This window comes from Vigna unguiculata, chromosome 7, assembly GCF_037176805.1.
Source record: "Vigna unguiculata cultivar grain cowpea cultivar isolate G323 ecotype 2 chromosome 7, ASM3717680v1, whole genome shotgun sequence".
NCBI lineage: Eukaryota > Viridiplantae > Streptophyta > Magnoliopsida > Fabales > Fabaceae > Vigna > Vigna unguiculata.
This window is the reverse complement of record NC_140798.1, coordinates 12,381,329-12,407,087: the sequence shown is the minus strand read 5'-3', so window position 1 is coordinate 12,407,087 and position 25,759 is coordinate 12,381,329. Positions and strand designations below refer to the sequence as shown.

The 25,759-nt window shown below is 32.5% G+C and overlaps 3 protein-coding genes and 1 long non-coding RNA gene across 7 annotated transcripts; 1 reads left to right on the top strand and 3 right to left on the bottom strand.

The window, feature by feature from the left end:
• Positions 1-797: 797 nt before the first annotated feature.
• UXS1 (UDP-glucuronic acid decarboxylase 1) lies at positions 798-5,259 on the bottom strand. The gene is made up of 7 exons (XM_085675912.1): positions 4,673-5,259; positions 4,435-4,577; positions 4,267-4,346; positions 2,290-2,373; positions 2,125-2,199; positions 1,518-1,610; positions 798-1,330 (listed from the first exon to the last, which is right to left on the bottom strand). The coding sequence occupies exons 1-7, from the start codon at positions 5,257-5,259 to the stop codon at positions 1,121-1,123; spliced, it is 1,272 nt and encodes a 423-aa protein (XP_085532038.1). The 3' UTR covers positions 798-1,120.
• Positions 5,260-10,923: 5,664 nt separating this feature from the next.
• LOC114190588 (uncharacterized) lies at positions 10,924-20,660 on the bottom strand. 4 transcript variants are annotated; one of them, XR_014996647.1, is made up of 10 exons: positions 20,218-20,660; positions 18,793-18,863; positions 16,899-17,230; positions 16,058-16,203; positions 15,148-15,316; positions 14,440-14,538; positions 14,086-14,168; positions 13,420-13,631; positions 13,228-13,286; positions 10,924-11,305 (listed from the first exon to the last, which is right to left on the bottom strand). XR_014996647.1 is itself a non-coding variant. In XM_028079537.2 (8 exons), the coding sequence occupies exons 3-8, from the start codon at positions 17,223-17,225 to the stop codon at positions 13,505-13,507; spliced, it is 951 nt and encodes a 316-aa protein (XP_027935338.1). In that variant the 5' UTR covers positions 17,226-17,230; positions 18,793-18,863; positions 20,218-20,660; the 3' UTR covers positions 13,154-13,504. The 4 variants fall into 4 exon arrangements, 1 of the variants encoding a protein (XP_027935338.1); XR_003605830.2 differs by lacking the exon at positions 13,228-13,286; XR_003605831.2 differs by lacking the exon at positions 10,924-11,305 and having other exon boundaries at positions 13,154-13,286.
• Positions 20,661-21,880: 1,220 nt separating this feature from the next.
• On the top strand, positions 21,881-22,932 carry LOC146884626 (uncharacterized). Its single transcript, XR_014983879.1, has 2 exons — positions 21,881-22,495; positions 22,776-22,932. It is a non-coding gene; the product is annotated as an uncharacterized LOC146884626 (long non-coding RNA).
• A 1,181-nt stretch (positions 22,933-24,113) lies between these two features.
• On the bottom strand, positions 24,114-25,502 carry LOC114190104 (large ribosomal subunit protein uL29-like). The gene is made up of 4 exons (XM_028078872.2): positions 25,333-25,502; positions 25,106-25,241; positions 24,858-25,014; positions 24,114-24,417 (listed from the first exon to the last, which is right to left on the bottom strand). Exons 1-4 carry the CDS (start codon positions 25,334-25,336, stop codon positions 24,343-24,345), a joined length of 372 nt encoding a protein of 123 aa, XP_027934673.1. The 5' UTR covers positions 25,337-25,502; the 3' UTR covers positions 24,114-24,342.
• Positions 25,503-25,759: the final 257 nt, after the last annotated feature.

Sequence of the window (25,759 nt, the reverse complement as noted above, 5' to 3'; positions counted from 1 at the left end):
ATATTTAATTTAACATTAATGCATTAACTTTAATAGTTATACAATTGACCTTCTTTGTAAATAATCATGGTATTGATTTCGTTTTTCGTGATTTATCATTTTCGGACTGTCTTGGCATTATGTTTCAGAGGAAACACCCTTGAAGATTAATAGGTAAGCAAAAAGCATATGTAATAACTACTTATAATTGATGTATTAGAATGTTTCCCACCAAAAATTTAAACTTTTTTTAATAAAATTACTAATTTGCTTTTACAATCGATTTGTTGCATACATTTATATCACATCATTACTCTCATTTATATCAAACTATTATTCTTATTATCGGTTACTTATTTAATCCTATAAATACAAAAACTTTATCTTTTAATTTCTATACTGAAAATCAGGCATAATATCAATAAATATAATTTTAGTGTTAATCTTTCTTAACCCGTATACACAAACCTTTTTTAATCGTTGTTTTTAGTCTTTCATTGTACTTAGATTAATTATTAACCCCTAAACGAGATTTAAAAGATTGTATACATAGAAATGATAAACTTTATATTGTAAAGTATCAAAAAGTACATTTTTCTTACCTATAAAAGACTAAATTGATAATTTATTCCAACAATTATTATATAACAAACATATATTGTGTTCTAAGCAATCATAAATGATCAAATAGTAAAGATAAGTGAGCATTCATAGTAAGATTAATTGTTTTGACAGTCTCCAGTAGAAAGGCTTGGGGATAACATCAGTTTATATACATCTGCAAGTTGGACAGTCAGTTTTGAATAAATGAAGCCGTATTAATAGCAGTAAAGGAAAAAAGATTAACCATTTTCTTTTAAAAGGTGATACCAGAATCCAAATATCAAATACTACAACTTTTATCGATACAATAGAGAAGAAAACTAAAAAGAAAAAGAAAAAATCTTTCAAATTTAAAAAATACATGAATCGTGTGCTAAGAAAGCATAAATGATTAAATGTAGAAGGTGAGCAGAGATATTTTGTTCAGAAAGTGAGGTGGTACCAGAAATTTCTGTTGATGCTGACAACCGCATATGTGAACAAAAAATGAACAGGAGACATGCTAATCTCCATATACATACAGGTTTTGGCATTGTGCTTATTTCATCCCTTTACCTTCGTCTTCGTTCAGAATCCGATTTCGGAAATCATTAACCATCAGAGGCAACCCTTCTCTAAGTGGGATTTTTGGCTCCCAGTTTAGCAGTTCCTTCGCTTTGCTAATATCTGGCTTCCTCATATGTGGATCATCAGCAGTGTTTGGCTTGTATTCTATTGTAGCACTCGAATCAATTGTTTCCTTAACAACCTGCGTGTTTATAAAAACATCACCGTCACACCATATCCACACCAAAACTGTGAACGCCACAACTAATTTGCTATATCTTAGGCTATTCATTAAGGACTGAATAAAAATAAAATGCAGATGCCCCACACCATATTCTGACAGAAATAAGGAAAAGGCATAACAAGGAAGAAAAGAAGACTTAAGATACCTCTGCAAGCTCTAACATGGTAAACTCCCCTGGGTTACCAAGGTTGAAAGGTCCCACGTGTTCACCTTCCATTAAAGCCACCAGCCCATTAACCTGTGGGTTGGAAAAGAAATTTAGTTTACCATTCCTCATCAATTCACATCAAAATGCAGACATAACAAATCCTTCATTCTTAAATTCGAACTTGTCCTATTCTAAATCAATAGAAAACATATTTTCACAAAATAGGTCAGTCGAATTACAACTAATGGCTAATAATTTCTTTTAACCTTCCAAATCAGCTGTTTCTCTGTTTCAAGTATTCTCTTAATAACTCTCTTAAATTTCATTTCTATTTGAATGATATTGGATTTCACCCAAGAAAAAAAAATATCATTTAAGTAAATCAGGTCGAACAAAGCTAGTTGAGTGTTTTATTTCAAAATACAGAGTTACAGTTTTAAAATACAAGTTTCACACACCCCAGATAAAAAAAAAATAAGTAAAAGAAAAACTCAAATATATATCTTATCTCATTATTTAAAATCTGTTTATAATCCAAAGATGAGGGATTCAGTGAAATATACTTTCCAAAATAATTATAAAAAAAGACATGTTAGTTATATACCAAATCAGAGACATATTGGAAACTTCTTGTTTGCTTCCCATCACCATATACAGTCAATGGTTGCTTACGGATAGCCTGAAAAAATAAATTAACAAATAAATGAAAATGAATAGTATAAGAAAATAACATCAAAATAATTTGAAAATAAAGAAAAGAAAGTCTGACCTGTGCAACAAAATTGCTAACAACACGACCATCATCCAAACACATCCGAGGTCCATATGTATTGAAAATTCGAGCAATACGAACCTGTAAAACATAAAACCAGATCAGTCTCCATAACATGTAATTTGAAGAATTTAACATAGGTAGTTTAAATTTCTCTTGTATAGGATTAAATAATAATTTTCTCTGAATAAAAAATTTGTTACGCATATAAAGTCATGCATTGAATTAAAAGTCTTTCAGAACCTACATATAAACGACACGTGATCAATCTTAAAAAGATTTCATGGAATACATATTGCCAGCAACCAAAAGGTTTGTTTTAATACGTGCACTTGCACACACACAAAAGAATTTGTCTGAATCTATTTTTGTTCAAAACCTCTACTTACTTGCTTACATAGCTGTTCTTGGGAAAGTTGTGCAGAAAAGTAAACAGTTAAACAAATAAAAAAGGTTTACAAGGATTTTTACATTTTTGGGTAAATAAAAAATTGACTGAACGGACCAAATTTAAAAAATAATTACCAAAACAGGTAAGTTGCAAAACAGGTAAGTTGCATCCAAGACATAACTTCCTCAATTAGAACTCGAGTTTCAAAACACAATTTACTGATACTCCTAATTTTTAAGAAACAAACCTATTTCGTAATCTTTTAACAAAATTTACCACAAACATCAACATCCCAGGTTAAGAATTGGACGGGGAATAGTTGTGCCATCCTCCACTATTTGGTGGGCTGCTATTCAGCTGCAAATTTGGGCCAAATTTGTGCAATGCAAAGATGCTAAACTTTCCTACAGCAGGCAGCTGCTGCTCTACTGAGCTACAGAGAATCATATTGTACCAATTAGCCTGAATAAACATGTTATGTCCTGGTTTATAGTAGAACATAAAATTGATGTCATAACTAACAGCATATCTACCTGTCAAACCTAGGCTGACCATCTGGTTTATATCCAAAATTAAAATTTGCCAATACTAGTTGAAAGAACATTCAGGATATACCACCGCAACAGAAAAATTAAATGCACCTGCTTTCAATGAGTTCTAAATAAATAGGTAAGAGATGTAGCAACAAAAAATAAAACAGGTGCTTAAGCAAAGGACGAATGACCCAAAACATAGATAGGTACTCGGTTGAAAAATGTAGCAGCAAATACCTATTTCAGATTCTTAATCCTATTTAGTTGAAAAATCCAACATTAGCAGAGTGGAATATGTATTAACCAACACATCCTATAAGAAGAACTTTTTCTCCTTTCTCATGGAAGCTGCCGTCACTTCCAGCTAGAGATATCACATTATATATGCCTGATTTTTGCAAATAAGTTCTCGACAAAGAAAAAATATCAATTTATTCATTTATTCTAGGAACTTCACTAATTATTTATCAGCAAAAAGGAGACTATCCAGGGTCTTTATTTCTCTAATAATCGTCCACAAGTTTTGTTAATGCTTCCTCTATGAATGAAATTAGAAGTGGATTTCCTAGCAAACATTCAGACAGTCAGCTGCTCTCTGATAAGAGATGAAAACTGAATCTTCAGCATTTAGCTACTGATACACGTGTGCATGTTACACTTCTGATTAGAAATGGTTACAGAAAATAATATATATATATATATATATATATATATATATATATATATATATATATATATATATATATATACATGGGCGGAAAATAATATGTTCAGTAATGCCAGGGCTGAACACTACAGTATGATACAATTTCCAGTGTGTAAGACTAGCAAACAAACAATCTAAATAATTTAACATGACAAGTAAAATTAATAAAAGAAAAATAATGAAGGGAAGAAAAACCACATGTAATCCTGTTCTCAAGTTAAAACAACACATCATACAATACAAATATAATACATCACACTAAACTTATCATCCAACAACATAGATAACACATAAAAAATAAATAATTCAAACTACTCAATGAATTCAACAAACACATAACCTACCTCAACGCCAGCACCTCGATGATAATCCATGGCCAAAGTCTCCGCAGTCCGCTTCCCTTCATCGTAACAACTCCTCTCACCTAAATTCGCCAAAGGAAACCACAAAATTGAAAGATTATGTCAAAACATAAAAGCTTGGTGTATTCACTCACTCGCTCACTCACTCACCTATTGGATTGACATTTCCCCAGTAAGTCTCCTTCTGAGGATGCTCCAGCGGATCACCGTAGACCTCACTGGTGCTAGTAAGCAGAAACCTAGCCCCAATTCTCTTCGCAAGGCCCAACATGTTAAGCGTCCCCATCACATTCGTCTTGTAAACCAACAATTAAGGATCACAAAATTCAAGTAAAGCAATATTTAAAAGAGAGTTGAAAAAAACTGGGAGTCAGTCAGAAATTAGAAGGATATGATGGTCTTGACAGGGTTGTACTTGTAATGCACCGGCGAAGCGGGACACGCGAGGTGGTAGATCTGATCCACCTCGAGGAGAATCGGTTCAACGACGTCATGGCGAATTAGCTCGAACCTAGGGTTGCCGAAGAGGTGGACCAGGTTCTCCTTTCTCCCGGTGAAGAAATTGTCAATGACGATGACGTCGTCCCCACGCGCTATGAGCTTGTCGACGAGGTGGCTCCCGACGAAGCCCGCGCCGCCGGTGACGACGATCCGCGGTCTTCGGCCAGTGATCCCGACGGGGACCCGGCCCGTGTGGGAGCCGGATAATCGAGTGAGGCCAGAGCGGGGGAGGAAGTTGTGGGACTCGGGTGGGCCTATGCGGGAGAGCGTGGGCTGGATGATGAAAAACGTGGAGCCGATGAGAATCCCGACGAGGATGAAGAGAAGACGCTGCTCTCTGAGGAGGTAGTTGATGGATCTGGGGAGCGATCTGGTGTGCTTGATGGATTTGGGGGAGTAGGGTGAGGCCTCGCTGCTCGTCATCTCTTCCTCCCTTCTGTGATTCAGACTGGGTTGCTTGTGAAGCTGTTTCATCTTACGGTTAAAAACAAAACGCAACGCTACCGCGTGTTTTTGACCAACGATGTTTTGTGTAACTGCCAAACACAACTTTCTTTCTCCTTTTTTTTTTTCACACGATTTTTTTTTCTGCCTTTTCTAATGCACAGTGCGAATGAATGCAGCGTGTTGTTATAGGGATGGAACACGAACACGAACACGAACACTCATCAGAAAGCGTGGAATTGAAGGTACTCTGCTCTCGCCATGGATGCCACTTTTTCTATATTTCAATCGATGGTGCCAACTCCTACGTGAATGCCTCTCTCACCATAATTTTTTTTTTCTTCCGTATTTAAATTAACCGTATTCTTTGCTCAGTTGTAATTTCTTTTAAATTTTATTACAAATTCATGGTTTACCTTTTTCTAAACTTTTAAATTTTATTACAAACGAGATCTCTGATCTGCATAGTGCTCGATACCTTTGCTTAATCTTTCTGTTTGCTAAATTAACTTTACATGGAATGAAAGTGACGTTAAATTGTTCTTAAGTTTATTGTTAAACTAGTTCGAGACCCGCGTTCGGGTTGGTTGTTTTTTTCTAATATTTAATATTTTGATTAGAAAACAAATAATATAATATTTGAATAAAATATTTATTTCAATAATGTATTATGATTATTTATAATTTGTAATTATAATATTTATAATAATATATAAAGATATTTTCTTTTTTATCTACATTTTATAATACTAATTATATTCTTTATAATAAAAGTAACTATTTTTAAAATTAATGGTTACTTTTACCTATTTTCTATAAAACTGTTTATCTTTTTACTTTTTTTTATTTATCAACAATTATCTTCTCTATTCATTTCATTTTACTTTTAATAAATGTAAATTTATTTTATATATTAACTTAATAACATTACACTATTATCATCTACTAATATAATATCATTCATATTTAAAAAATGCGTACACACAGACGCAATATCATTTGTGTTTACGCTAGTTGGAATAAAAGGGTTAATAATATAAAAAAAGAATTAAATATTTAATGAAGATTATTGAAATATATGTGAAATATATAATTATAAATATATTTGTGTATAGTAGAATATGTAATAGTAATTAAGTTGATGTATTATTATGTTTATGTACATACTAGACAAGTCGTTATTTTGTAATCATATATAATGTATTTTTATGAATGGACGAAGTTATTTGGATAATTAAATATATTGATAGACTTATTTAATCAGTATACAATAATGATATATTGATAGACTTTTTTCCATTATTTACTTTTTTTTTAATTTTGTACCATTATTATTAATATTTTATATTGATGTTCAAATGAGTTGGAGTCCTTGTATACACATAAACTAGATGATCAATATATAAGGTAGAAAAGCCTATGTTGTATCATGTTTTTTATGTAGTTGACTTGTGACTTACTTTTTTAGTATCTTCGCGTTTATTTTTCTCCTTCGATTCATAACAAGTTCAATGATAGTAAGTTTTACCTTAGTGATCCACTTATGTCATAAGACAACTAATTATCCTATGATAAAATCACTTTTACTAAAATGAATTAGTTCAATTACCTATTATGTTTGAACTTAAATTGTGTTTGTTAATGTGATTATGAATATAAAATTAGTTTTAGTATTCTCTATAAGTAACATTTCATCATAAGCAAAAGTATAGATAATTATATGAGAAGTTAAAGGTAAGGTTGATTATAGAAATGTGGCTACACTCACATGGTTGTGCAAGGTATGATAAAAAAAAAAGAAAGGAAAATTATTTATCGACAAACTTTGACAAATTTTCTATAAATAGAATTAAATAGATTAATTTTTTATTTTTTAATCAAAATACCGTAATAAAGTAGTACATTTTTTACCTAAAAAAATACTTTGTCAAACTTTGTTAAAATTTTGTTTGTCAACATATCATTACCTAAAAAGAAAAGTACATTAAAAGTTCACCCACAAAGTTGTGGTTGCGCCCACATAAGTGTGGGTATGGTTGCAACATCGATACTATAGAAATTACATTGAAATGATAGGATTCGATACAGCCAATTTGATGTTGAATTCGATAAAGATCTAAATAGAAATATTATAATAACAATATCATCCTTAATTTTTCAGTAATTTCTCACATTCATTGACATTGTGTTTGGATAAAGCATTTCAACAATGCTGAAAAATTGAAATCCATTGTATTTGAATTGCTTGCAATTAAATTCCCTTCATTTTCTAAATAACTTGTTTGGATAAAGAAATTAAAATAACTTACATTTCAATTTCATGTTTGGATAAAATAATTCAATTGAATTTCTTGTGAAATAAAATTTAATTTAAACAATATTTATTTTAAGCATAATTATGTTTTGACTGATAAATATTGAAACTTACAATTGAGTCTCTAATAAATTTCTATATTCTATTAAATCCTTAAAATTTTTAAATTTTTTTAATTGAGATCCTACAGTTAAGTTAATTAAGTTAAGTGTGACACTTAACTTTGTGATGTAACTGTAGAAATAATTAGTATATCTAGACAATCATTATGTGTAAGCTAGGAGGTTGAGTGTTGAATAACCTCTAGACCTAGCACCTAGTTGTAGCCTTTAATGTTTCAACTTTCTTGTATCTCCTTTATCATTTTATATAAATATCAGGAATAGTGGAAGGACTCAACAAGCCCTCAAACATATATTTGTCTGTTTTAATTTCAACTGTAACACTTACACTTTTACTTTCCATAATTGTCGTCAAATTTTTTGTTACAAGAGACCTGAAAGACAAGATTTTTTCTGAATATCTAATGCATTTAACAAAAAATATTTTTAAATTTAATGAAAATAATAAATTTAAAAATACAAAAAATACAAAAATACAAATTTACAAAAAAATAAAACATAATTATAAAATTATAAAAAAATTATTAAATTAAAAATTAAAATATATAAAATTACAACAATTAACAAATTCAAATATTATAAAAAATATATAATTTCATAATTACAAAATTATAAAATATACAAATATATGAATATAATTTTTATTTCTTTGTAATTATAAGATTATAAGATTAATAAGATTATAATATTATAAGATTATAAATTATAAAATTATAAAATAAAATATATATTTATATATTTTGTAATTTTGTAATTATGGAATTATGGAATTATATATTTTATAATTTGTTAATTTTTGTAATTTTATATTTTTAATTTTTTTTTTATAATTTTCCAGTTACATGTTTTATATTTTATAATTTTTTTTGCAACATTTTTGTAAATTTAAAAATTATTTTCTTTAAATGTAATCAATATAGGAAAAGATCAAGTCATAACTGTCTTTTGTAACAAATAATATCTGCAACATTTATGAAAAATGAGAGTGCAAGATAACTGTCACATCATAAAGTTAACACACACACTTAAGAGTAGGGATTCAATTGAAAAGTTTTAAATTTGAAGAAGAGACCACAACAATTTATTGGGGACACCAATTTGAAGAGAGACTTAAAACATAATTAAGTCTTTATTTTAATGTATAAAAATTTTAAATTAAATTTAAAACGTATTAGTCAACTTAAGTATTAGTTCAGAGTGTAAGGTCGTGAAAGAGAATTTTTTTTTCAAATTCTACTTATTTTAAGGGTATTTAAATTTCTAATAATTTAACTAATTGAAATACTTTAAAAAATATTTATATTTTAAATATTTTTTAATTTCTCTTTTCAAACAAAGCATTTCATTACAAAAAAATTTAAATTCTCCAAAAAAAATGAATTGCTTTATTAGAATACTCTATCCAACTACACCTTGAGGTTCTTTCAAAAACATAAGATTCATGTCATTAATAGTGCACATGATTGAAGTTGCATACTCTAAAATGTTGTGATGAAGCTCGGAACATTCAAAACATCACATAATCAATCAGTTTCATGGGATAATATCTTCCAAATCGTGACGGATTCCATATTGATAAAATCAGGGCATTTGATGGAACATAGCAATAATCCAATAACACTAATATTACTGTAATATTGTATGAAGATCATAATTTTAATCAATTATAATCTAATTTACATTAATCAATTAATAGAAGTTAGACAAAATAATCATAATGGTGGTGTGAGTATGCCATTGATAAGATTATCTCAAGAACAAAGACTCTTGGTGTGGTGAAGAAAAGTTCTACCGAGTAATGTTTGAGCCAAGTTCCTTGTGAAATTTAGATCATTGATCTCTTGATGTACAAGCCGAGATGTGAATCGTAACAAAGGTTAAGCACAACACCGATTAAAGGTCGACATATGAATAATGTTTCGATGTTCAAGTTAATAAGTCAATAAAATAATGAATGAAAGGTAAAAAGGTAGTGAGAATAAGTTAAAGTCCTAGTAGTATAAGCATGTTATTATATATATTTATGTGGTCTTATCTTTTAGTCATTTATATGATATCTTTATCATATTAGTTCATATCAAATTAATGTAATCAAATAATATATCGGAAACAAGATGTGCTATGTTAAGCTGTATCCCTTGGTGATTATGTAATTGATAAATATATATTAGAGATGATATACCATATTGTTAGGCTTAATGTCCTCTAACATAATTTCTTGGAGTCCAACAAGTTTAAGAGCTGAAAGAGCCATAGGTCCATGAGGGGCATATGACACCTGATGTACGGAAGGTTTATCTCGCAAAAGAAAGAAGTGAGATGGGGGAATTTGAGGTGGTATGAGCAAGTGGAAAGGTTGTTAGAGTGAGACAACATTTTTTGTTACTTAATCTGATGAGGCAAAAGAGAAGGGACATTATGTGATTATCTGATTTTTTGTTATAGGAGTTATGCTATGGGCAATTAGAGGTTTCCTCCTATTATAGTTCCTTTTCATTGCAAATAACATACAAATCACATGCCCTCATTTTCTCTATTCTTTTTTATCACTATATTCTTTGGTTTGTAACAATTTTTGGTCTAACATGCTTGGTCATTCCATCATTATAGGACGAGGAAGAAAAGAGGAAGGAGGCACATTGTGGAATTAGCATTATCTATAGAAGAGGACGAAATATAAAAGATCATGGAAGCACGTGTTGAACAAATAAGAGATAAGCTTTCACGAATAAGAATGTTTATGGAATCTTTACGACACCAAACAACCTACATTCAGATAGCAGTTGAAGCTCTGAGAGAGAAATGCCGATGCACAAAATAAAATGGTTGAAAGTCAAGATAAGATTATCGAGATAATGTCTTAGAGTTTGGGGAAAAGTATTATTGATGTAGGTTCATTTTAGCTTTGTGAAATATGGTTTTTAAATAAATAAGAAAACCTAGAGAAATCTCCCACTGGACATTAACATGCTATCTAGATGTGAAGGTTCATGTTCAATAGAAGGAGAGCAATGATTTGAACAAGAAATTGAAACAAGATAACAACACAAACACAATTGCCAAATTAAAATGAAGGAAAACAAGAAGAATATGGAAGCATAAGAAGATGGTAATGGAGCAAGGGAGCATGCCACTCATAGTGGGGCCATAAGGCTAACCAACCCTTGGAGATAAGTGATGTTGTGCCGTCACTTGATTACTTAAGACAAGGCAAAGGAGAACCTCCACTCCTTGGAGGAAAAGCTCACGAAAATGTGGTTGAAACAATATAGAAAATACTCAAATTGATCAACCATCGTACATGTCAAAGAGCACCCCTTAAATAGAAAGTTCTAGGGGCCTCTAAACAAAAACCAAAAGTGCAAAAAGGTAGCTAAACAATTACAAAACTCTAACCTCTAGAAACTAGGTTAAACCTAATACATAAGATGACAAAAATGGAGTAGACTAGGTGGTCTCTTTGTGTGAATTTCGTCCAAGGTACAAGGAGGACCATATGCTCATGTTGCTTTATGTGTTATGCTTTATGTTTTCCTCTCTCATCCACATCACACATGTTTTATGCTTTATGCTTTCCATGTAGACATGTCTTAATCCACTCCCATTAGTGTTCATTCTCTCCTAATTACCATAAGCAAACCTACAAACAAATAAATAAGGATTACCATGTCAACTAAGGTCAACAAGCCAACCTAAGTCAATGGCCAACAAGTTAACCTAAGTCAATGGTCAACAAGTCAACTCAAGTCAATAGTCAACAAGTCCATCAAAGTCAAGTCAACCAAAGTCAACTTAGGAAAATTCAAACATAATGAAAGCTAAGACAATGGAAGGGATTAGGTAACTCCCTATCTAAACATATGGGTTCTCCAAACCATATGTCTTGGGCCACCATCCTTGGTAAGGGTCAAGCCTACATCATCCTCCCCTTCTTTGAGAGAATTTGACCTCAAATTCTTGAAACCCTTGTTGATGGAGCTTGACTTGAGTTGAGGAAGTAATTTCTCTTGAGATCTTTCTCCATCTTTTCTAAGGGTTCCAACCCTAGCCTTGGAGAGGCCATGTTACTTTTCTAAGCCACTCTTCCTCTCTTGCTTGTGCCTTTGTTCTTCTTTCTTTGTTTGGGAAGAAGAGGAAGAATGGTGGTGCACATCTTGCTTTGGAAAACTCTTTTTGTAGGCAACTAACACCTTGGTAAAGACTTGCCCTTTTTCTTTTTCTTCGTTTTCTTCTTTTATTATATTTTCATCCTTATTAACTACTAGAAGTCATAGAGGTAGTAAAGTGATCTTTTTCCCATGTATGAAAAAAATGTATTTGTTGGTATGGCCATCATGTAAAGTTGTTAATCAAATTGTCATGGCCTACCTCGTAAGATATGTGTGACTTCCATGAGAACATCACATAGGACCTCATCTTTATAGCTTCCTATTGAAAAGTTAATTAGGACTCGTTTATTGACATTTATTTCTCCCTCCTTACTTATCCAAGTAAGCTTGCAAGGCTTAGCATGAGGAATGATTTCTAAGCTAAGTTTTTCCACCAACCTTGTGCTAACCACATTGGTACTACTTCTTCCATCAATAATTAAAGAGCAAATCCACTTATTAATGATGCATCTTGTTTGAAAAATGTCTTATCTTTGAGTTGGCTTACCTCACTTTGAACTTGGTCTATCATGTGCCTCACTAACATAGAGACTCCCTCACAAGTTTTAGTTTTACTAGAGGAAGAAGATTCTTCTCTTGAAGGAGAATGGGGAGATGGGTGCTCACTATCAACATCATCACTCTTCTTTAAGATCATAGTCCTCTTGGTTGGGCAAGTCAAAGCAATATGCCCATACCTAAACATTTAAAACATTTAATGTTACTTAATCTTTGAGAAGTGGAATGGAGAGTATGACCACTTGGTGACTTACTTTTACTTGGTGGTTCTTGGTGAAACTTAGAAAGGGACTTATCATGTTTCTTTTTATCCTTTCCCTTCCATGAGCGATTATAGTAGTGGTTAGGTGAGTAATTCTTCTTTGCCTCTCTTTTCCTTTCCAATTGAGGACAAGCCTGTTGTTGAAGGGAGTGACGTTGTTGGAAACCCAACAAGTTTATGGGCTGAAAGAGCCATTGGTCCATGAGGGGCATATGACACCTAAGATATGGAAGGTTTATGTGCGCAAAAGAAAGAAGGGAAATGGGGATGCTGAGGTGGCATGAGTAAGTGGAGAGGTCGCTAGAGGTGAGAGAGTATTTTCTGTTACTTAGTCTGATGAGGCAAAAAGGGCAAGGCATTATGTGATTCTCTGTTATAGGAGCTATGCTCTGGGCAATCGGAGGTTTCCTCCTATTGTAGTTTCCTTTTCATTGCAAATAACGTACAAATCACAGTGCCCTCATGTTCTCTATTCTTTTTTATCCCTATATTCTTTGGTTTGTAACATAATTACTAATTATTTAAATATATAAGACAATAATCAATTATAAGATAGTAATTGATTTAAAAGATAATTAATTGAGTATGTCATATGCGGGAAAGTATAACTATGGATATTATTGTCATACTAACTTCATTGACACCACAGTTAGCAACAAAGTGCTGAGAGATGGATTTTTTCCTTGAGTTACCTGAGCACAAAGATTATGATTGGCTAAGTGATGTCACAGAAACAATAATGTTTTTTCTTTGAAACTGGATCCCATCTAATAATAAAAATGTAGCTAATGTCAGTTTGTTGTGAACTGCGTAGAATGAAATTACCTTCTTGAACCAAACTTGAAACCAGATCCATTTTTGTTGCATAGAAAGTGTGCACTTGTATTATTGGCAGTCATCACATGTAATTTCACTCTGGTTCAACAGGAGTTTGTGAAATGGACACTGCTGATAATGATGGTCGTAGGAGAAGGTACAAACCAGGCCCTAAATATGGTATCAATGATATGGGAAGAAGCCAAGAACCTTTGTCAAACCTGCAAATTAGACTAGCGTTAAAATATGTGCTACATTGTCTTTTATTCCCTCCGTTCCACAATAACTGCAGTTTAAGGTTTTCACACACAGGTTTTTTTTAATCAAAATAGGTAACCAAAACATCATTGTCTCGACTCTAATCTCAACTAGGTTGACACTTCTCACACAGATTAAGAATAATAAGTATAGCACTTTTTGAAATAATTTTGCTAAAATAGTCTCACTTTTTCAATAAATAAATTGCTCTGAATGAGAAAAAAAGAGTGATTAATTTGAGGATAAACTAGGAAGAGAAAGAATTAATACTTCATTGGAATGTGAGAGCATCAGTCAATTTGGAATTTTTTTTAAATAACTAAAACCGCAGTTATCATGGAACGGATGAAGTATATAACTAGGACTAGGAACTGAATGTAAAAATTAAACTAAGAACTTATATGGCAAGTAATTTACCATTTTCGTGCAGTCATGTCGTTGTATACCCAGAATGGTGCAAATGTGGAAAGTACAATAAAATCAATGGAGGTAATATGAATCTGCAATATGAAAACTCAACCTTAGCACCTAACATTTCCAATTTTATGAAAAATGAACAGTGTAAATCATGAACATGAAGTCTAAGAACTGCATTCTAATGTAGTCATGAACTTGGCCTAGTAGACCAGCAATTGTTGAATTTACATTAGCATTTCATTTAGCAAAGATCACGATAACAAGATTGAAAAAGTCTATGACACTGCTAATGCTTATATAATGAATACAATGAATAGTCATGCCAACTTGTTGAAATGGTGGGTATGAACTTACAAATTTGCTTTCCCTAAAGTACTGGTAAAATTCTTTCCACACATCTTGTCCAGCTAAACCAGCATAAATTATGATGGCTACCCCTGCAACAAGTGATATCTGATGTGCAAGTACGATAAGTTACATCCTTCAATAAAATAAATTAAAAAGAAGAGACTACTGAGATTATGCTATACATTTGTCCATAGGGCTATTCCCATGGATCTTCCATAAAAGGGGCATGCTGACAAGCATGTCTAGGAAGAAAGTTTTTCAATGAGGACTAATAGAGGGCCTTTTGAAAACTATTCCAAATCATCATGGTTGTTCAATTTCATCATGATCATATTCTGCTTTTATTGATCAGGTAAGTTTAAGAATGAAAAGAATAGGAAGAGGAATCCAAAACGTTAAAAATAGATTGATTCCATCAAACAATAAGACTAAAAGCAGTTGAATATGAAAACCTTCCAAATATTTTTCTTTCACTGCACCAATGTATGCAGCAGGTTGTGTGTGTGTTTTCTAATGACATACAACTATGATGTTTTTATATAAAACACTATGGGGCAACCTCTGCAATGGCTTTTTTTAATCATTTTATAACTCAAATCTACACTGCATTTTAAGTGTTTCGCCAATGATAAACATGAGATTGCAAATGGGCTGTTTTTTCTTATGATCATGCAAAATCACCTAACTATGGAATCAGGTTGAGATGAGCATTACCAATGCAGTTACTTTTGATTCCAGAAAATTCAAGGGCCATGTTTTAAGCTGAGTTTCTTCAACAGGAGGTGCTGGCGGTTTCCAAAGTACAAAATAAGGAAGAAGTACATATGCACCTCCAAAACATGAAAGTATCAGGAAGGGCCATACAGGAATACTGTTTTTTGAGCTGTAGAACAACAAAAGGAAGATATGAAACCAGCTTCAGGTATTGTCAAATAGGACATATACATAAGAAAACACAAATTATTGTATTTATGCTGGCACAAGGGAGGGCGGCAAGGCTTAATAAACTATGTATTTGCAAATTAATTCAATGTTTATGGTTCACAATTTTTGTTGTACGATTCAACTAGGCAGCAATTTGTATCATCTATTGAATCTGAAATGGTTAGAAATCTCGCATGGACTAAAAATATGATCAAATTATAAATATACATATTTATATATATATATATATATATATATGGATGCGAACTCTACCATACAAACTTATTTTGTAAGATTGAATTAGGCTTAAAATTAATGTTCTAAGTCAAATGACACTGAATAGATACATGAATGATTTGGTACAACATGGTGCTTACTGATATTAATCACATAATTAGATTTGTTGTTTTCTTCTTTTACTTTTCTTTTACCAGTTCTAGTGAAAGATATTAAGAATTTATATAAGCTTAAAAGGTTAAATGAAAAGTTTCTTCCATAAGGTTCCCTCTTTTCTCTATGTTCTTCTAGTCATGCTCAATTCGTAGAACTATAAATTTTCATAACACAACTAAAAGATAGAGGTTTATGAGTGGCTTGAAATCTGATGAAAGAAACATATTACTTATGTTGGACAAATATATATATATATATATATATATATATATATATATATATATATATATATATCAAAGGAAAGTACCTTCTTCCTGTAGGAAGCAAGAGCATGCTATATACCAATGGCCACAAGCCCATTATATACCACAATGATACTAACACTTCATTCATTTTGAAACCATCATCCCCTTTCAGATTCAGGAGCTTTTTCAGGAAATATAAATCCCTTGACTGAAAGAAAGTAAAACCTCACAGGTTAAGTCAAAAGAAAAGGAAAAATAAAAGCATAGAAAGATAAAAACTGCAAAGGCTACTTTCTGTGATGAATCCAAGACCCTGGACAAGTGGGGGGCATTGAGTATAATCACATACTCTTACATCAATATATAAGTCTCTCACTCAACTGCAGGGTCAATACATAAATTTAAGGCTGTAAAAGAATAAAAGTTTAATACAGTAATTGTAATTTCACAAAAATGTGGAGGTGCAACTATGTACCTTATAATGACTCTGGGTTCGCCACCGACTACTTCTTTGCTCTTATAAGAGGACCAAAGAGTATATTGAATCCTTAAAGATCCTACACAGTATATTGATTTCCTATTTTAGTCCATGAGGGACTCTAACATTGTTGAATCTCTTTAGACCTGCCACTAGTTTCCCTCAACCCTCAACTAGTTTTGCCAACGATTCTAGCAAAAATCCTTTTGTGTATAATAACTATAATTTTGATTCTCAAATAATATTAGAAGGTTTTGTTGTTGTGGTGGAGATTATATTTCTTCTACAATTATTTTTCATTCTCAAATGAACTGATATAAACAAATCACAAGTAATACACATACGAATATCCAATCTTGGTTCGAAAATACAGCATATATTACGATTAGCATATTCCAAAATGGAAAGAAGAGTGAAGAACATACCGGGGTCTGGTTTGGGGTGAGAAAGAAGACATAGTAGATGAGTGTTGCCCACAGGAGAAAGAGCAAAAAGGAGGTTGTCCAGTCTCTTTCGTCATTCCCACCAACTTCGCTCTCTTTCTTGAAGCTATGGCAGATTTGGACACCACTCTTTTTCTGAAGCGGAGCCAACAGGGTTTTGGGTCTTGCTCTCACACCAAGTGGTTTTGGCATTTGTGAAACTCTAAGAGGAGGAAAATTGTTGTGGGGCTGAAGTGAAGCTCTCAAATTTGTCTTCTTGATGAGAGTGGGAAAGTTGGGAGAGAAGAAAATGGGTTGAGCCAACAGCATGTTCACTACAAAAAAACATGTAAATACCGACGTTTATTTTTGTAATTTACGTCATTTTTAACTGTCGTTATTTACTTGAGCGACGGTTTCCTGAAATGTCGTAATTCTTGCTGTCACAAAGTATAATACGGCGGTTATAGATGAACCGCCGCAACAACCGTCATTTTATACAACGTATAAAGTGGTGGTTTAAAGAGGCAAAAAGCGTCAGTTAAAGCTGACGTAATATTTTCACTGGATGACAAATATAATGTGAAAAACGACACTTTAAACTGACACTATTATCATTATATTATGACATTTTTAAATGTCACCAATTTAATTAATTACAATTTATTATGAGATTAATTACGTCATTATCAAATATATCAAATGACGTAATTTTAATATTTAATTATTTATTTTTTTTAATATTTCTCTAGGATGCCTCATCAATTCGTCTTGGTTTTTTTACTGATGCATGCCATGTCATAGAATCACTTGTCTTAGGAGACATAAATAATCTTTGCAATCTCGGCTTTAAAGGAAAGTAACGCAATATCTTTGCATATTGTTTCTTATTTTTATCTTTCTATTTAGACATCTTACACCGTTTACATTCTTCTAAGTCTTCATTCTCTTCACCCCAATATAGCATGTAGTCTTTTGGGCAAGCTGGTATTTTGACATAGTTAAGACCAAGCTTGCTAATTGAATTCTTGGCCTCGTAGAATGAGCTAGGAAACTTAGCATGTTCAAATGCGTCCTTTAGCAACTCTAGAATCAATGTCATTGCTTTGTCACTCATTCTACACATGCACTTTATATGATATAACTTCAACATGAATGATAACTTTGAATACTTTGTACAACCATCGTATAATGGTTGGTTATTTTCCTTCAACAAAGCATCAAAATCTATATTTCCTTCATCACGCATCATATTAGCTTGCACACCATCACCTTCGGTAGCCCTGTTAAAATCATTAACATCATTTCCCACAAACCTGAATGCGTCATTCAACATGTCTTCCATTGGATTTTGAGATTCTAAAAAATCTTGAACCACATTTGCACTTCTACCAGCCATGGAATCACTTACACTTGGTCCTTCACCATGCATATACCATGTTTTGTAGTTTTCAGGAAAAGGTCTACATGTTAAGTGTTCTAGAACCGCATCCCTAGTTTGCCATTTATTGAAACCACATTTTGAACATGGACACTTAATAACACGACCATTACCATGTTCAAAAGCAAAATCCAAAAAAATATTCAACCCATTTGAATATTCAATGGTGTTTCGTGATTTAGAAGTCCACGATTTATCTATTGGCATGACTACAAAATAAACACCAAAGAAAAAAAAATCATTACTTAGGAAAGAAATCATACAAACAAGAGGAAGGTGTTCTATCCTCAAAACAAATAAATGAAAGAGTTAACTAAAATAATTAGTTAACCAAAGTATTCATTCAAAGCAATTATAAAATAAAGGACAAAACATATATATTTTATCCTCAAAACAATTAAATGAAAGAGTTAACTAAAATTATTGAATTGCAAAGAACATGACTTAAGCTCAAACCTTGATATTATATGAAATAAGCTGGACAAAGTTTGCAGCAGCTTTAACTTGCAAGTTGTCCAAGTTTTATCCTATACAAATAGAGAAGGTATATATCAAATTGGAGTTCATGCCATGTAATATCCGATTAGAGAGAAAAAATTGCTGCAGATCCATGCAAACATCAACACCAATAATGTACCAACATAAATAACTAGTATGCAGAACCCCAAAAAAGAATGTATTTGTTAATAAATTTCAGTCAAAAATACAGAATATGAAAAGAATATGCATTGAAGAAATTAGTCTAATTATGCAGCTAATGTAGCAGAATAAAACAGATAAAATAAGTGAAAAGAATATGCAACATAAATAATCTTACATAATCATTTTCCTAGAAACCACAACAGTGTCTTTGGAAAAAAAAATATATACAATCGAAACTTTTAGGCTCTGGCAGAACCATGATGTTTGGAGAAATAATTCATTGCACATAAGCATTGTCCAAAAAACAACAAAACACAGAAGGGGAAAAGTTATGTCAATGCAAAGACCTTAATTATATCTCTACAAGTTTAATTAACAAAGCACAGATAATTATATCTCTACAAGTTTAATCCTTGCAGTGTGTGACATCAAATTCACCCCCACAAAGTAAATAATTCTCAGCCTATAAACATGGCATATCATATTTATAACTAACACATCTGACAGTATCACATACATAGAGATGTTAACCTTGACAAAATTCTTTTATAAATCTCACGAATGAAGCCACTTGGCAATTAACATTTCTTAATTAATGTGAGTTATACAAAAAATAAAAGATACTAGGAGGAGAAGTCTTGGTAGCCGTAATTTGTGTTGGGGATAAGATTAACGCTCCATCCAAGTCAATAAATAAATTGAGCACGAGCCCTGTTTTTTTGGTGACCATAGCTTGAATAGATTTTAAAGGAAAGATTAAACACCAATGGATGTTAATAAACGAGTCTACCATATAACCGTGAGCTAGCACTTGATTTTGATTCACTTCTTCAAATAGTCACTTCTCAACCCAATCCATTTGTATCTGGAACAATGGACTAAAATATACATGATAAGACAAAAAAGAAAAAATATTAAACTTGTTTCTAAAGTTTGCCAGGATTTTTTCAAATCCAACCCCAAAAACTGACAATTGCAAGTGACAAGTGATCCGCAAGCACAAGCAACAACGGCGAACTATGTACGATATGAAGATGAAATGCAATCAACACAATATGTCAATGCCACTCAAGCTCGACAGAAATAAAGCCATTCATTCATTCAAGATATTTTGACAAGGTATAGACATCACAAAAATGTTGCTCGCACAGAAAACCCTAATCATAAAATTGGCCACTCAAATCAAAAATAGGCAAGATTAAATTCAAAAACGCAACAATACATTGATGAATGTCATACCAGAAACAGAAAAGGAGTGGACTGAGGCGCAAATGCGAGCAATCGAACCAAATAACCCAATCGAGCAAATGCGAACGGCGGCAATCGTGGACTGAGGCGCAAATGGAGGTGCAAATGGAGGCGAAGGAAGGAGAAAGGAGAAAGAGGTGAAAGAAAAGAGGGGAAACGAAGAGGAGAAAAGGAGAAAGGAGAAACGGAGAGCGAACGGAGAGGTGAGCGAACGGAGAGGTGAGCGAACGGAGAGGTGAGCGAACAGAGAGGTGAGTGAACGGAGAGGTGAGCAAACGGAGAGGTGAGGGAACGTTCTGAGAGAGTGAAGTGAGGTGAACGAAGCGGTGAAATGAGAGAGTGAAGTGAGGAGAAAGAAGAAAGACGCGAACGGGAAGAGAGTGAACGCAGAGAGTGAAGTGAGAGGGAAGTGATCTGGGTTCAGTCATTTGGGTCTCGTGATTTTGGAAACTTAAAAAATTTTTGGAAAGGTAAATAAATATTAAATTATTGAGTGGGAAAATGAAATAGAAAAGAGAGGGAACAAAGTTTTATAAATAAGAAAAGGAGGTATCGAGACAAAAGTGGGACAGGAAATAATTTCATAAAATTATAAATATAATATTTTATATAAAGTGGCATTTTCAAATGACACAATTTTAAATATAATATGACAATGTAAAAGATGGTGGTTAGAAACGCCATATTATACATGTATATTATGGCTGTTATCAAACTGACGTATTATATTGTGAAAAGCGACAATTTTAATTAACCGTCGTATTAAAAACATCGTTATATACATGATTTTTTGTAGTGGTTGTCTTATGACTATGGCCACTGATGACCATGTATATTTTACTGCTCTCATCTTCGGATCTCTCGCCCTCTCTCTAGCTATATAGAAAGAGACAAATTTTATCAATATTTTATGGACTCCTGCTAGATCATGTAATCTTTAATTAGTTAAAACTAATATAGTTTAGTCTTATTACAAAATATTCTACTTAAGAATGCTCATATTTCTACGCCTTTTTATTAAAAACAAAGACCACTAGGCATACACTTGCACACACAAAAAAGGTGCTTTTTAAGAAGAATAAAATAATGATATTAAAGGTATATCATCGATGAAATCTCGTCTAACATATCAACATAACTATGATCACACGTAAGGTAATTTCGAATTTGAAAATATTTTTCGAAATAAATAATTCTAAATATATTCTAAAAATATATATTTTAAATTTATAATTTAATATATTTTTCCGAATTATATAATTTAAATTTATATTTTAAATATATTTTAAATTATACAATTTAAAATATATATTTTCTCAATACTTTTTTCGATTTGTATAATTCAAAATATATTTCTGGTTCGAAAATTACATTGTTTCGGGTAACTTCGTAACGTTAATGGACTTAATTTAAAAGAAAAAAATCTATATTACTAAATTAAAAGAAGATAATTCAAATTTGATTACAGAATTAGCAGGTAGTCTAATATTTACTTTCTCCAAGAGAAATATAATTTACTTAGCAATAGATTTGATGAGAAAATACAATAAAAATAAAAATAAAAAACGCTATTAAATTATTTTAAAACAAGAGTGCAGTAAATCATATAAATAAAAGGATAACGATAAAATGATTTTTTCAAAGTTAACCTCTCTTTATCTCCTTGCGTGTCACTAGGAGGTAGAATTTTAAAAAGTAATTTTGGTTTATTTTTTAGGGAAATGATACGTTAACTCAAATTTTCTGATCTATTTTTAACTCAGTTACGTGGCAAGCTGATATGTAATTTTTTTTTTCATTTACAATTATATTGAAATAGATGACGATGCCAAATGTAAAATACACTAGTAAGAGAAAATGAAAGGCACGTGATAAGCATTTGAAAGAGAAAATTAGGGTTTGCTCGTCTCTCTTGTTTGCTAAAAAAAATCGGTCCTCTCTTATCCTCATTGTCATCTTCTACATTCATACACACAACATTGAAGAGGTGGAGCACGAGACCTACCCATAACCTCCTTTGTCAAAGATTAGCCGCCACTTTGACGACATTTGTTAGAGCTTTCACCGTCATCTGGTATTGATAGTGTTATTTGTTCGCGGGGTCCAACGATAGAGCAACTACTTCACCACGGCATCTGTTTCACTCCGCGGCACCACTGAGAGCACTATGTGCATATCCCAAGACTGTCTATCGAGCTAATGTCGAAGCTCGCATCCTCTCGTCGCTGCGTCAACGATAACCGTTTTCCCCTGTCGCTTCTAGCGCGAGGTCTTCTTCTCTTTGTTTCATCTTGTTGGTGTGGTTTGGGTTTTAATAATACTCATTGGCAAGCATGTTTCCCGTTTTTTATTTTGAGAGATTTGGGAACTCCTATTTAATGGTGGCTCGTATAGTTGTGTATTGTGTGTCGAAGGAATCTCGTGTTCTGACTTATTTTGCTGGTGTAGTTTTGATTGGACGACTAGTTATCTTAATCTTTGTCTAAGTATCTTTCTCTTTTTCTTCTTATAAATCATGTTATCCTTCAAAATGTCATCTTTTTTGGTAGGGTGGTGGTTACTTGGGTTGAACGAAAGGGGGCACACTTGGGCTTCCAGCTAAATATTCCCAGGTGAAGGTTCTTTCCAATGTTAAGATTGTCAAAGGATACATTCATCCATTTGTTCATTCTCTCTTCAATTTATGATTATCAAAGGATACATTCATCCATTTGTCAAAGAATAGCACGAAGGAGAACAAGAAAATAAAAGAGAAGAAGAAAATTATAACAAATCGAAGGCATAAAATCACAAAGGAAAAAATAATGTGTACACACATAGAGTCTGCAACAAACATAAAGAAGAAAAGAGACGCTCAAATCCAAACGTTTCTCTCTGACAAATATGCCTTTACAAATTTCAAGTCCATCATGGAATGCAAATGCCATATCACACACATGAAAAAAAAAATTAAAAACTAAAAATCATGACACCTAAGCAGGTAAAAAAGATCAAATTAACACGTTCAAGGATTATAACGCGTGTATTCAAATGTATTATTACGGATATTAAAACAATAATTCGTTGACTCTATGCAGTAGTAATAATGCTAATAGAGAACATATAATTCAGTTTCCTACTCGGTTAACTATTTCCACATTCTTAATTCGATCAGTTCACACTTTATATTCTTAATTTGATTTCTACTGGCTTAGCACATTCCCAATTCACAGTTCACACTTTATATTCTTAATTTGATTTCTACTGGCTTAGAACATTCTCAATTCACATGTATAAGAATCAATTTTATGAATACATTACACGTTTAGACTCAATTTAAAATGGAATATACAAATACATAATGGAGTACAATCAATACATGACATCATTGTTAAAACAGCCAGCTTTGGCAGATGCAAATTTAACAAATTTGTACAGAAACAAAAAGATGTAATGTTTTTAACTCTCGTAAAATTAATGAATTAAGATTTTAATTAATTTTTTTTTCTTTGTTTTTCATCCCTTAATATTCACTACTTTTAGTATTCAATATTCATTTTAAGATACATGAATGGCATCCATTTTACATACTTTAAAAGTTTATGATTACAAAAGCACACATCGTATTACAGCAATAGTATGAATCACCGGGTATTACAGCAATTGGTGTGTCACAATACTAAAGCTCAAAAATTAGTAATTTTCAATTTTAAAGGGGCAAAAACAGATGAAATATTCAATAGAGACCAAAATCAAAACTATGCAAGGACTAAAATACTATTTCAGCCTAAACCATAATAAGAATTATACAAAAAACTAAAAGCCTATTTCAGCCTAAACAACATTAAGAATTCGCAGAACATAAGGACAAAATTAAATGCTTATGCTAATTGTAAAAACAAAAATAGTTTAACTAAAAAGAGAAAAATGAAGACTGTCATTGATCATTCATCCAGTGATACTCCATAAAACAAAAGGCCAAAAACAACCATAATTTCTCGAAGCAACTATAGTTTTAACAAATACCCTGGAAACTATGAAGGCAGGCATCAAAACAACTCTGGTACTAAATTGGAATGCAGCCTCAATGGCAAGCATCAACACCTTAAAATTTCAATACACGTAATCAATTCTAACCTAAACTTTGATAGCATACTTTCTTAGTGGAAAGTAAAGCTCTTTCTTCTTCTCCCGTTCTGTCTTCAATGATGCCTGCACAAAACCAAGAGGAGGGTGGTTAGACAAAGCACAATTGGATAAAACCAAACCCTCGTTATATATATCCAGAACATATCAACTATAATAATTTTTATGAGACCAGAAAATACGGTCCAAGTCCAAAAACTTGAGACCAAGACACTTGAGACTAAAAACAACATAAACACACTCTATCCATGTTTGGTAGTAATCACAGTTTAATTTAATGATGAGATCACAATACAACTGGAACCAATTACTGATGCATGTTCAAGGCAGATGCACCATAATTCAAACTCAAGAGCAATGGTTAAGTTGGAGTATGATGCACATGCTGTACCATAATCACAAATTTAATTAATTGAGACGGCATAAAAACTAAAATATAAAACTCTACAGGAAAAAAACGATTAACAAAATTAAAAAAAGACTTGAGAAAAAAAAACGAATGAAACCTGGTGTTTGGTAAGGCGTCTGCGAATGGCGCGGGTTTTCTTGGGACGGAGGTCAAGAGGCAAATACTTCTTCGTCTTGTACGCCTCTCTGAGCGCCGCCTTCTGCTTTTGGGAAATAACCGTCAACACCTGCGCTATCGAAAGCCTTACCACCTTGCTACAAAACGAACAAAAAACGCAGTTTACAAAACGCGATTCCGACAAACAAAACAATCACAACTCACACTCAGAACGAGTTCGAATAGTACATTTTGGAGAGCTTGTTAGGGGCGCCACCGGTGACCTTAGCCACTCGAAGTAGAGCGAGCTCCGCCTTCAGATCCTTCAACTGGTTCAGCAGCTCCGCCTTCGTCTTGTTCCTCAGCTCGTACACCTTTATCCTCGCTTCAATGCCGGAAAAGAATTAACTCAGAACAGACGTAAAAAACAATGGCACGAATTTGAATCCTTGTTACAACGAATTTCTTTGGCTTACCCATTTCGTAGATCGACGCGCAGCTCTTCCGAAACCCTAAAGTCGTAAGCACTATAACAACGATGATTCCTTATATACAAGGATCGAGAAGCTCCTTCGTTTTCTTTTGTTAGTAACTGGGCTCTTATTTTGTTGCGAGTATTTGGAGAACTGGTTGGCCGAAAAGTGTCGAGCAAGAAGTAGGCTTTTTATTCCTATACCCACAATTTCTTCGCGCACCACCATAATTTCTTCGTGCACCCCTACATTTTCAAAACAACAATTTCACTCCTCACAAGATTGACTTACCGATTACCTTTCGAAATAAGTTGTCAACAATTTACAACTATAATTTTAAAATAGGATTTCTTGAACAGATTTTTTGAAATAAGATTTTCAGATTAATATTTTCAAAATATATAAAAACATTTTGTAAGTATTTTCTTAG

Coding starts and splice junctions, on each gene's coding strand:
- LOC114190104 (XM_028078872.2), bottom strand. Junction 25,015..25,105: donor CCTAACAAGCTCTCCAAAAT/GTACTATTCGAA, acceptor TTCGTTTTGTAG/CAAGGTGGTAAGGCTTTCGA. Junction 24,418..24,857: donor GACGCCTTACCAAACACCAG/GTTTCATTCGTT, acceptor GGTTTTGTGCAG/GCATCATTGAAGACAGAACG.
- LOC114190588 (XM_028079537.2), bottom strand. CDS start 17,225: ATGCTGTTGGCTCAACCCATTTTCTTCTCTCCCAACTTTCCCACTCTC. Junction 14,539..15,147: donor AATCAAAAGTAACTGCATTG/GTAATGCTCATC, acceptor CTTGCACATCAG/ATATCACTTGTTGCAGGGGT. Junction 14,169..14,439: donor ACTTTAGGGAAAGCAAATTT/GTAAGTTCATAC, acceptor TTCATATTGCAG/ATTCATATTACCTCCATTGA.
- UXS1 (XM_085675912.1), bottom strand. CDS start 5,259: ATGAAACAGCTTCACAAGCAACCCAGTCTGAATCACAGAAGGGAGGAA. Junction 2,374..4,266: donor ATCGAGGTGCTGGCGTTGAG/GTAGGTTATGTG, acceptor TATGTTTTACAG/GTTCGTATTGCTCGAATTTT. Junction 1,331..1,517: donor CCATGTTAGAGCTTGCAGAG/GTATCTTAAGTC, acceptor ATAAACACGCAG/GTTGTTAAGGAAACAATTGA.